Genomic DNA, 12,432 nt, shown 5'->3' on the forward strand with positions numbered 1-12,432 from the left:
TCCTTTGTGTTAACCTTCACTCTCCCTCATCTGCACACAGGACTAATCATACTGTTGATTTCATCTTACCCATAAGTGCTCTATCTCCAACATATTAAATTATGATTTTTTTCTTTCCAGCCACAGCCTCCTATCTTTCCATCTCTCCCTCTTCCTCACTCTTACCAAGCCTATTTTTATCCTCTCCATGACTACCAGACACTCCACAATTTCGTATTTTCCTAGTGTATCAGACTTGCTATAACCTCATTTTGCTTCTCTTCATAATTTTGATCCTATAGTTAAACTAGACCAACCTTATACTTCACTCCACTCTCCATTGCCCCTCTACCCTATTATTTGACAAACTTTCAATCCAGTGACTTATTCCATTATATGACTTCTTCATTTCTGCCCAAAAGCTCTTATAATTGGGTCACTACATTCACTATAAATGCAAGTTATCTAATTTTGTTTGGTCCTCACAGCTACATGACGATCCTTTTGTTTTTCCCATGATTAATTCAATTGCACTCCCCTCAATTGCTATTCCAAATTTTCTCTCTTTGAGCCTCTCATCCTCTGCCCTTCACTCTGTCTATCTTAAGAGAGGAACTTTCTATTTTAACAATAAAATAGAGGCCATCTGTTTTTCTCAAAACAGCACAAAAACCATCAGATATGATGCATCTCTCAATCTTTCTTCAAAACCTATGATTTAAACTTGGAAAAAAAAAGATGGCCCATCGTCTTGCAGTTTGTGATCCCATCCCTCATCATCTCCCTTAGGAATATGTTCCGTTGATCAACTTCTCCTCATCCTCACCCTGTTCAAACTCTCCCTATCCACTGACCCACTCCCATGTGGAAAGTCTTTCCTCTCTTTTTGTCAACAATATAAGGTCCCGCCTCAACTGATGTAATCACAGAAGGTCCAGGCACCTTTAATAAATCCACAGAGTAAACTAGGTGTTAAAGACATTTTTCTAACAAACTAAGAATCCTTAATCTGAAGAGACAATATAGCTCTGTGACCTTTGAGTAAGGCAGAGAATGCTACACAGGAAGCATCTTGTGACTGCCTGAATTAGACATAACTCTCTATTTACGTATAAACTGAGGAATCAGTCTAGCTGTGAACCACTTTAGCAGTAAATCAGTTCAGTCATGAAGGACTCCAAGTTTGGAAATTAAGGATTCAGGATCCAAAATTAGAGTCAAACCTTTGTGAAGGAATTATTAGAGAGAGGAGGAAGAACATGTTTTTTTTTAATTTTTTTCTTTTCCTTTCCACACTGACCATGTCATCTGAAATACTAGGGAAGCAGCAAAGAGTAAATGCATCAAGCTAAAATCAACTATCTCCTTCCCTGATCAGGTGCCTATCTGTTAGCATCTGTTTGTTCTTGGGTGTCATTTTGTTCCCACCTGGAAGCACACAACAAACCCAGCTGAGAACAGAGTGACATACCAAGGACAAATGGAGAGTGAAAGAGGCAGCTTCAAGGAACATGAATCCTTGTACTAGGGAAGAATAGGTCAGAAAGGGCCAGGAGTAGGAAATTACCCCTCTGCCCTACATATATCTTACACCTGTCCCTGTTCTGTTAGTCTGCACTCACTCTTCCCAAGGATCTGTATATATTTGTCAGGGAGAGTGTCCCAGCTTTTGAAATATTTTATACCAAATGCTAATATATTATCTCAGTACATGTTTTTGTTTAAAGCCAATTCAATGGATTTTTGGGTGATTATTAAGGGTAGACATGTAAGTGGGAGGCTCATGAATGATAAAACTAGAAACTCTGCCTAGAATTGGAGGAGCAGGATTATTCCATAGTAAAATGTATGCTCCTTGAGGATAGTAGTGTTTTGTTCTTGCCTTTTATCATAAATATCTAGTGAGAGGTAGTACAATAGTGTATAGATGATAGGTTTGGACTCAAGGAGACCTAGATTCAAGGCCTGCCTATGATCTGGACTAGCTCTGTGACCATAAGCAAATTCTTTAATCCCTCAGTCTCCCCAGATATTCTCCAAAACTATAAACTGGAGATGTGCCATTTTACCTTGAGGGAGGGAATTGCCATGATGCTTTCTCAACACTAATGAAATCACAAATCAGAGAAATATTCTCAGAAGATCTCAAAGGCCTTTCTTGAAGTAGGCAGTAAATAAAAGCTTACTTAATGGACTAATGAATGAAATATGACTGATCACAAAGAATTTCATTCAGTACCCTAAAAAGCTCCTAAAGTAGATCTCTCAGGGATGAAATTGAAAGATGTGTGTGTGTGTGTGTGTGTGTGTGTATTTTTTTTTTCAAAGGAGTAAATGAAACCTGGACAACTTTCTACATTAGTCAGTAATCATCTGGATTACACACCCTGATCATATTTATCTTGCTAAATAAGAGTTTTATTATGTCTTTCCTCTGTTCAAATACTAATGGAGAATACCTGAGTCGAGTAATCAGGCCTTCTACAATACGGCCCCAGCTATCACCCTAGATTCTTCTCTGCTTGGTCCCTTGAATGCACACATTATTCTAGCCATGCTGCTCTTCTCTCTGAATTATAAACATTTCTTATAAAATCACATCAGTGTACCTCTATTACCCATGTTGGAATCTGTCTATGTGGATCCCACCTATCCTTGAAGGGCCAACTCGAGTCTCCTCTCCTGCCCTATTTTCCCTCATTACCCCAATGCAAGTGGTCTCTTCCTCCTAAAGAATTCCACAGTGAGCATTGGCTGGACCAAATGGTTGCTCATTTGGCTTTTACTAATAATAATTCTTGCTGTTCAGTTGTTTCAGTCTTGTCTGACTCTTTATGGCCCAATATTGACAGAAATATTACAGTGATTTGCCATTTCCTTCCCCATTCCATTTTACAGATGAAGAAATTGAAGCAAACAAAATGAGGCTGGATTTGAACTCAAATTTTCCCGAATCCAGGTGCAGCACTCTATCCACTGAGCCACATAACTTCCCTGTACTAATTATAACTGAGCTGATTTTTACAATTTTTATTGCTTTTCACACACGGCTGGTTAGTTCTTGAGGCAAGATTTGAACTCAGCTTTTCCTGATGTGATGGCCAATAACGGGACCCACTACAACACCTAACTGACTGTCTTTTTATATGTCCTGGAATTTTACCTCTGCAATTGATCTGCCCCAGACATAAAAACCATCTTCATGTTCGTGACCGCTGAGGTAAGCAAAGACTCTTTTTGTGTTGGGCTGAAGATACAGGCTGGTCTGTTTAGTCGACACTGGAGAATTGCATTTGGTCTCATGGCTTTGGACCTCAGTAAGGCGTGCCTAGTGAGAGAAGAGCATCAGGGACACCACATTAATGAGTTTAGCTCAGGGAAGATTGAGGATTCTGGGAAAAATCAAGAAGGGAATTGAGGACATTAGGCAACAAATCAAAGAGAATAATTGATATGTGTTTACTTTGTCATCAACAATGTAGGCACTAAATCCAATTGAATGAACTAATTTGGATCAAAAATAATTATAGTATTAATAATAATCATAGCTAGCGTTTTGTAACATTTTATGGAAGGTCATCAAAGCCCTTTATAAATACTGTCTCATTTGATCCTCACAACTACCATGGGAGGTAGGTATTATTATTATTACTTCTATTTTACAGATAAGAAATTAAGAGAGCTAGAACTTAAGAGATAGATTTGCCTAGGATAAAACAACTAATAAATATCTGAGGAAGGATTTGAATACAGCTCTTCCTAGTTCTAAGTTGAGTACATTATCCAGTCTGTGTAGCTACATAAATATAGACACATATATATTACTATATATACATGTTATATAAACATATATATGAGAGAGAGAAGGGGGAAAGAGAGAAAATAGAATAAGAAAGAGAAAGAAGAGAGGAAATAGAGACAGAGAGAGACTACCTCCTAATTCTAAGCCACCCTCTGCCATTAATTTACACAGAAGTGTACATTAAAAGGAATCACAGAGCTTTTCTCCTTTAGTTCTATTTTTTCTTTCACAATATGACTAATACAGAAATATGATTAAAATTTGTATACATATAAAACCAATATCAGATTGCTGTTTTGGAGAGGAGGGAGACAAAAGAAGAAGGGAGTAAAAAATTTGGAATTTAGAATCTTAGAAAATGTAATGCCAAAATCTATCTTTATATGTCATTGGAAAAATAAAATATTATTATGTGGAAAAATAAAGAAAACACTAATAAAAATGCACAGAAGAAGAAAAAAGAGGAGTAACAAGACATGAAGAAAGATAGTTTTCTAAACGTGTGCACTCTATCCTCTGAATAGATGATTTCTATGTAGTTTCTGGATATGTTTATGTATAGTTTTATATGGGCATAGGTATAAGTTCATGTGTGTTTTAAACAGTCACAGACTTATTTCTGTTCTCTTAAAAGCCTCTTAAGGAGTTTCATGATTCAGGATCTGAGTTTTCCCTTGCTGAATTTCAGACACCCAACTATACACATCCACACCTTTCTGGACTGGTTGCAGACAGAGCTAAAACTCATTTTTAAGTTCACAATAATTCAATGATATGCACTCATCTTCTGGCTAGTACTTCAGCCTATTTGGTCGTATGTGAAATCCTATTTCTGAGATATCATATTTCCCAAGAACCTTGGCTTTTACTTCTCTGTACATTTTCCAATTTTGAGAAATCTTCCCTCAGGAAGACAGCACATTTGGGGGAAACTTCTCCAAAACATTGTGGGGGGGGGGAGATTGGAAATATGGCGTTTTCCCAGGTCCCCATCACCAATCATCTCACTAGAGCTGACCTTTCTCTTCCCTTCTCTTTATGAACAACAATGCTGACTGATTAACCATATGGATCGAAACCACTTTCTCAATTTCATTCTTCTGAATGTCTCCATTGCAATTAGTTTTTCACTCTTTGCTCTTTTCACATATTGAGACAGACCCTTAGGAGTGATGAGCAATGAAGCCATAAGACTCATCTTTCGGGTACTCAGCATAATTGCCTATGTACATATCCACTGGGCCTTTTTCTCCACTTTGCTAAGGTCGTAATTCGTGGTCCCCATTCAAACAAAACTCACTTCGGTTGGAGTTGTCCATCCATTTAGCTCTCCTTCAAATGCCAACTTTATAACCACTCTTAACTGGCCAGACATGGAGGAGAGATCAAAGATGCATTTTTCTCAGTTCTACCTTTGGATGTTGGTAGGATCCAGGCTGAGTTCTGACATACCTTAGCACTTATAATGTACTTCAGTAATTTCCTCTCCTCCTGAGAGGGCTCCATCCAGTTACCTCTGAGTACTGTGCCCCTACCAGGGCAAATAGGGTAAATTCCGTTTCCAGGATTACTCTCAAAGACTCTTCGTCCTATCGGGAAAATTAGGAAATTCTAAGTTTTCAAGTAAGTACAAGCTTTTCTATTTTATATAATTCATGCTTTTTATTTGTGCTTTGCTTAGACTAACTCCCCCTAAATAATAACCACTAATATTTCTATCAGTTTTTAAGATTTAGAAAGTGTTTTCAAATATGGTTTCATTTGAATCCTGGTGATAACCTTAAAAGGTAAGTGCTATTATTATTGTTATTATTCCCATTTTATAGATGAGGAGACTGAGGTTCAGGGATAGAAAAGTAACTTGCCTAGGATGATACAGATCACAGGTGTCAAGCTCAATTTTTCCTGACTCCAAAGCCAGATCTGTACCCATTATGGCACCTGGTCATAGTGATGAGGAGACTATATCAAGAATCTGAAATTTGCATCAATAGGTGAAGTACAAGAAAGATTTATTCTCATCTATAATGTGCACATCGTCAAGACATTGCTCAAATAAATGATTTGTCCATAGTCGCTTTTTCCTGAAGGAAGTATTTGAATTAAAAAGTATTTTCTGACTCCAAATTCAACCTCTACTATTCAAAGCTGTCTTTTTAATATGATAAAAATTTGGGGGTGGCACAAGGATCCACTGCTTTCTACAGTTTGCTCACTGATTCATTCATCACATGCAAATAAAAGAGAAAATCAAGAAAAAACTCTAGCTTAAAAACAGTGGCTTTTGAACTAGGCTAGAACTGAACTAGATAGAATTGTCTTTGCTACTTGGGTATGAGTTCAAGTGGTGGGAATATCTTAGAGCAGATGAGGCATTTATTAAGCATTTACTATGTGCTAGACACTGTGCTCCTGTTCGATTTATATTTCCAGGATGTTGCATTGTGCTTTGCATGTAGTAAGTGCTTAATAAGTGCTTTTTCATTCATTCATTAAGATAAAAGTAGAGGTTGAGATAGAGTTATTTCTGACATACCTGGCTCCTTCCCAGTCAACAAACTGATTATTGTTCCCTCCTTAGAGAACATACCATGACAGAATTTATAGTAGAAGGATGCTAGAAATCAAAGATGTGAAGGCAGGAAAAACATGGTATTTTTTTTCTTTTTTTGTTAAAGCTTTTTATTTTCAAAACATATACATGGATAATTATTCAACATTTGACCCTTGCAAAGCATTCTGTTCCAAATTTTCCCCTCCTTTCCCCCCAATCCCCTCCCCTAGACAGCAATCCAATAGATGCTAAACATGTTAAAATATATGTTAAATCATATATATATATATATATATATATATATATATATATATATATATATATATTTCTATTTATACAATTATCCAACATAGTATTTTTCAAGCCACAGTAGCTGATCTAGTTTAGAGGGAAACATACATCACAAAAAGGGAAGTTAAGCTGGAAGTTTGAGGGGAATTTTAAAGAGAAAGCTACAGCCCAGGTCTTTTAGTTATCCATAACCAGACCTCTTTGGGCAATAACATGTGCCTTTCTCAAGCCTAATGTCCCTGGCCCAGTTCCACTGTGATTTACTCAGAGAGAATTCACTGGTGACCTATATTGCCACGACCACCTCCATTAGGCTGGGAAGATTTGTTTTGTTCTTTTATCATAATAAGCCTTTCTCCACAATTAGCTTCGTGGCCTGAGGTTTAAGCATTTCTAAAATAATATTAACTCAAGAGAAAGAAGTCTTTTTGCTTCTATCTAATCACACCCCGGGAGCATGATTAGCTCCTGACACCTTTTCTGTGCCCTTTGTTCTTAAAGAAGCTGAAAAGATAGAACACCCTATGATATTGGATGCTAAGAAACAGTTTAGCCAGGATTTAAGACATGGAAATTTCTGCATTGAAAAAAAGGGGACACATCCAACAAAGGAGCTATAAGAAGAGATAAATAAAATATTACACGTGCATATTAAAATGTCTTCTTCCTCCATTTTACAAACATTCATAAGGATTTGCTTTGTTCCTTTAAAAAAGTATTCAATCAAAGAAATTAGGCTTTTGAGAGTTTTTTGTAAATCTTAAGGTGAAGTTTATTCTCAGTTGTCTAGGGTTACTGTCATGTATGAAATAGACTCGATGGATAAAGTTTCTTAGAGATGGATGATAATAATAAGAATAACTACAATTTATATAGTGTTTGCAAGGCATTTCATATATATAATCTTAAGTGAGGCAGCCAGTGGTACAGGGAGTGTTCTGGACTTGAAATCAAAAAATCCTTGAATTCAAATCCAGTCTCAGACTTATCTTAGAAATTGCCTCAGTTTCTTTCTCTATAAAGTGGGGATAATGGGATCTAATTTCTAGGATTGTTGGAATAAAATGAAGCAATATTTCTAAGGCATTCTGTAAACCTTAAAGTACTAGATGTAGGCTAGTTATTAAACAATGATGATGGTGGTGGTGGTAAAAATGCCTACAACAACCCTGTGAGGTAAGTAACATCAAAATTTTTTTAATCTCTTTTTACAGTTGAAGAAATTGAGACTTGGAAAGGTTAAGTAATACATGCAAGGTCACAAAGTGTCAGAAATCATATTTGAATCCAAGTTTCCCTGACCCCAAATTCAGCCCTTTATCCACTATCTGAGGGGTCTGTGACTGTATTTCGGCACAAATCCCTTTGGCAATTGAGTAAAGCAGTCACTACTTTTCTCAGAATATTATTTGTTGCCAATTTAATTAAAGGAAATGCAAAACTTCAGTTAGAGATTAGTGAAAAGAGATTTTCTGCCATCCAAGTTCATGGATCCCGTGAAATATTTCCATGAAACCCCACGTTAAGAATCTTTGAACTAGATTATAATTTGCTTGGGTTCAATCCAGTGATTTCACACACAATGTACACCTGGTACAGCAACTTCCTCCACCAAAACAGGTGAGCAATAGCTCTGTAACATCCTGTCTTGGAGAGTTTCCTGGGGTATTAAGAGTTTAAGTTACTTACTCAGGGTCACTCATCCTGACTCCAAAGCTGACTTTTCATGACTCAAAATGTGAGAATTTTACTGAAAATTTTTTGTAATACAGGGCGGTGAGTAGAGTGATTAGGAAGATTCTCCTGTGTTCCCACCGGGATGAGATTAACCTGCTGATTTAATATAAGGGGGAACTATGGAATCTGTAGAAGAGCTAATACTATAAGTTTCGGAATTCTGCGCTGAGACCTTGATTTGTGAGTGAATGAGAAAGTGCATGTTGATCTAATCCAAACTCTGCAGAGGATGTATCCCAGCTATCCATCCATCCATGCATTCATCATGCTAACATCCACCAGAAGATGGCCAACCTCTCTCTCTCTCTCTGTGTCTCTCTTTCTGACTCTGTCTTCTGTCTCTCTTATCTCTGTCCCTGTCTCTCTCTCTGTCTCTCTGTATCTGTCTGACTATTCCTCTGTATCTCTGCTTCTGTCTATCTCTCTGTCTCTCTCTCTGTCTCTCTCTCTCTCTCTCTCTCTCTCTCTCTCTCTCACACACACACACACACACACACACACACACACACACACACTTCTTTCTGAGAGAACAGTAATAAAAATAGCACTCCTGTCGTTTCCGGAGATAGAATCCCATAAGGATGTCTCTACTGTATCATCCCTGTAACCCCTTCACAAAAAGCCCCTCCACTGACCCACCAGTCTCTCTCCATGAGAGTATAATCTACATGGGGTAAGAATGGCCTGCCTTTTGTATTTATGTCACCAGATGCTACCTGGCATGTCATAAGTCCTTAATACTATTTCCCCCCTTAATTCATCCCTCCATCTTCTCAAAGACATTTTCTTGACTTCCTAATGGTCTGGCTACTCCACTATGCAAGAGTTCATTTAAAATCACACTAAGATAACTGATGTAATTAAAACTCATCAGGAACTAAAGTGACACCAACTGAAAGGGAGCAGTGCAAAGTATGGAAAACAACAAAATAACGGTCTCTGGTATCCCTTCTGGCTCATAAATTCATACCATTCATGATCTACAATGACTTTTTAGGAAAATGAGATCCCCATGTGTACAACAAGCATTCATATATGATTGATAACTCTAGGAAGAAAAATATAATTGATCTAATCAGCCAATGGGATATTGAAACAATGCTGTTGGTAAGAAGCTTTGGGAGAGAAGTCAGTGATAATTATAAATATTATATATGTACATATGTGTGTGTTTGTTTCATGCTAAACATATTTTTACCCAACTAATCATAAATGAGTACTTAGAAATTTATAGCAAGCAAATTGTTACTAGCATCTTTTCAACATGATGCCATTTTATTTATGATGCACTTTAGCTACTTACACAGCACATCACTCTAAAGATATATAGTTAATAGCAATAAGAGAGGGTTCTTTAAGTGGTTGAGGGTCACACACTGAATACATACACTCAGGGACCTGCAAGCATTATCGGGTTTTGCCAACTTGCCCTTTGGAAATTGTCTCCCTAGAGTTCATGTTCAGCTATCAGAAACTCATAAGTACAAGACAGAAACGGGGTTCATACCTGATGGAGACTGTACAAAGAAGCTCCATTTTGGGAACCAGTTTTTTCAAAGATCTATAATTTATGATCATCAGATTATTATGAAAATTGCTAAAATTGTTATGAAATATATCAATTCTATTTTTCTCATGGAGCCATCTCTCATATTCCTATATGTTTTTTGTTGATTCTATTAAATCTAATTTAAGTCCCTCCTTTGTTAAAGGTGCTGTCTTATGTTCTGGGGATACAGGTAAAATGAAAAACATTTGCTGTTCTCAACCAGTCAACATTTATTAAGCACCTACTATGTGCCAGGCACTATACTAAGCTGTCAATTACCTTATATTTTACACAGAAAATACAACAGTTCTATGGATAAATTAATACTATGTATTTTTTGGGGAGGGAAAGAAAAGATGCTAGTAATTTGGGAATCAATGAAAGCTTTCTATAAATTGTCATAAAATAAATAAAAATTTTAAAAAGAAGTTAATGTGAACAAAAGAATCCATCACTACTCCACAATCAACTATGTGATGAACCTTTTCAAGCTCCTGTTTCCTAATCTGTGAAATTAAGTGGATGGATTAAATGAGCCCAGAGGTGGCTTCTCATTCAAGTTCTACAATTGTCTCTTCCCTGACCAATGAGTTTCAAAATTGACCAATTTTTTTTCATACTCTGACTCCACAGCCAGAGTTTTCTTCACTGACCACACTGAATCCCCCCAAAGGCATTCTTTTTTCTTTGAAACTCATTAACTGTTTGATCTTTCCCATGTATTTATGGTATTCTAACCTAAAGTTATTTTTAAGCATGACTCATCCCTCTGGTCACTGGGCATAAGATATGATTTTTTCATGATTGTTATCTCTGGGATCCCATATAGGGGTTTCTACATTACAGATTAGGAAACAGGGACCCAGCGATTACAAATGATCTATCCAAAGTCTTGCAGATAGTAGCATCAGAGAAAGTATTTGAATTTAGGGTCTTTGAATCTAGAATCAATGTTTTAACTTGCTAGTTCTTTGATGTAATCATTGACAGATTAGGAAAGTCTTTGAAGAAGGGAAGATTTTACCCCCGAAATTCATGGGTCATAGAGAGGGAGAAAAGGAGTTCAGTTTGGGAGAGGCTGAGTTTGTAACATGGGCAGGGTGTCTAATATTTAACTATTAAAATAAAATCAATATTTGAGAAATGTGGAATTAGCTGTGAGATTTATATTGCCTTTTATAACTGTGTTTTGTCTGTAGTTTATTAGCTAAATATCTATAGAGAGTAAAACATCAATCTTCAAATTAAGGTCATATTCTGAATTCAACAGAACATATTCTGGTTTTTTAATACCAACCTTTTAACTGTCTCATTTTATGTTTCATGACTTCCAGATCAGCCAAAATTCTGTCTTTCTTTAGCCAATTCTTTCTCTGAAGTTTTTCTGATCTTTGCAGAGCTGTAATCATAGAAACCCAGGGTTTTTATCTTGAATCCTCTTATCAACAGCAATTTATCACACAAGCCAATAATTTGTAATGCCCCTGGAAGTCCATGAGATAGATCCAATTAGAGACAAGTAATTAAAAGGTGAGGGTCATCAAAAGAAACATCTTTGAAAGATGACAGAGCTTAAGGCATGTCCATGTGGAATCAAAGAGGGAGAGAAAATAGAACCATTGCTTTATTACAAGGATTTAGCATATGCAAAAGCCATCTTTCATCTCCTGCTCCCAAAATCTATTCGGTGGTGATGGAAGCCTAGTTTGGAATCATTTGTTTTTTAAACACCCACCTACTGCCTAAAGGGGGCAATTCTTAAAAATGAAGATGTGCAGACAGGTCTTCCTCACGGTGAATTAAACTCATTTGTTATTTTGTAATGTATACCATTATTCGTAGCCTTGTACATAGAGAATCTCTTTATCACTTAAATTAGACATTTTCCCAGACAAAACATTCTATCCCCGTAAGAAAAAAAAGGCACATCTGGGATATGAAGCCATCCATCCTCTCGCACATATGAATTGATAGACCCAACTACTCATCCTTTGCATAAATGTGGCACTAGGTTGACATGGACATACATTTAATTCATTTTCCATAAAGTAAAGTTGGAATTGATTCCCTTCCTCCCCCCTTTCTCTTACCATCCAGAGGTATAAATGGTTCCCCACATGAAACCCAAACTTCTATGGGATTTTTGAGAATGTGGGAGAGCAAAGAAGAGTTGAAAGAATGAAAACGGGCTGGCATCATGATTTGTGGAGACGGCTTGCTATCTCCTTGGTTTGTTTTTTTATCTGAGAAAGATAAGAAGTTTATTTTAGTTAAAAATTAGGGGAATGGTTTCTTAATTTCATGTTTTTCTCTTTTCCTTTAAAATTAAGAGATACCATTATTGGAGTTGAGCTACTTTGTAGGAAGTTTGTACCAACAAAAAACATATTAGAAATTGTACATTGTACAATGTGGTAGATAAAAGAAGTCTCATTATAAATATTATTTACAGAAACATTTTGAAAACCTTGCAGGAAGCAAGCAAATGATATCTAACCCCCAATAAGAACTTGCTATTCT

The 12,432-nt window shown here is 36.6% G+C and overlaps 1 protein-coding gene across 1 annotated transcript in view; it reads right to left on the reverse strand.

Moving 5' to 3' along the window:
- The window catches only part of LOC100916588 (doublecortin domain-containing protein 1), an 88,554-nt gene that overhangs the window by 22,971 nt on the left and 53,151 nt on the right, over nucleotides 1-12,432 (reverse strand). Inside the window, exons 12-15 of the mRNA XM_031941663.1 lie at nucleotides 12,003-12,155; nucleotides 11,210-11,311; nucleotides 5,234-5,370; nucleotides 3,143-3,307 (exon numbers count right to left, since the gene is read on the reverse strand). Of these exons, the coding sequence (XP_031797523.1) occupies nucleotides 3,143-3,307; nucleotides 5,234-5,370; nucleotides 11,210-11,311; nucleotides 12,003-12,155 (557 nt within the window). The remainder of the gene's footprint in view (nucleotides 1-3,142; nucleotides 3,308-5,233; nucleotides 5,371-11,209; nucleotides 11,312-12,002; nucleotides 12,156-12,432) is intronic.

The sequence above is a fragment of the Sarcophilus harrisii genome, chromosome 6 (assembly GCF_902635505.1).
Source record: "Sarcophilus harrisii chromosome 6, mSarHar1.11, whole genome shotgun sequence".
In the NCBI taxonomy this organism is placed as follows: domain Eukaryota; kingdom Metazoa; phylum Chordata; class Mammalia; order Dasyuromorphia; family Dasyuridae; genus Sarcophilus; species Sarcophilus harrisii.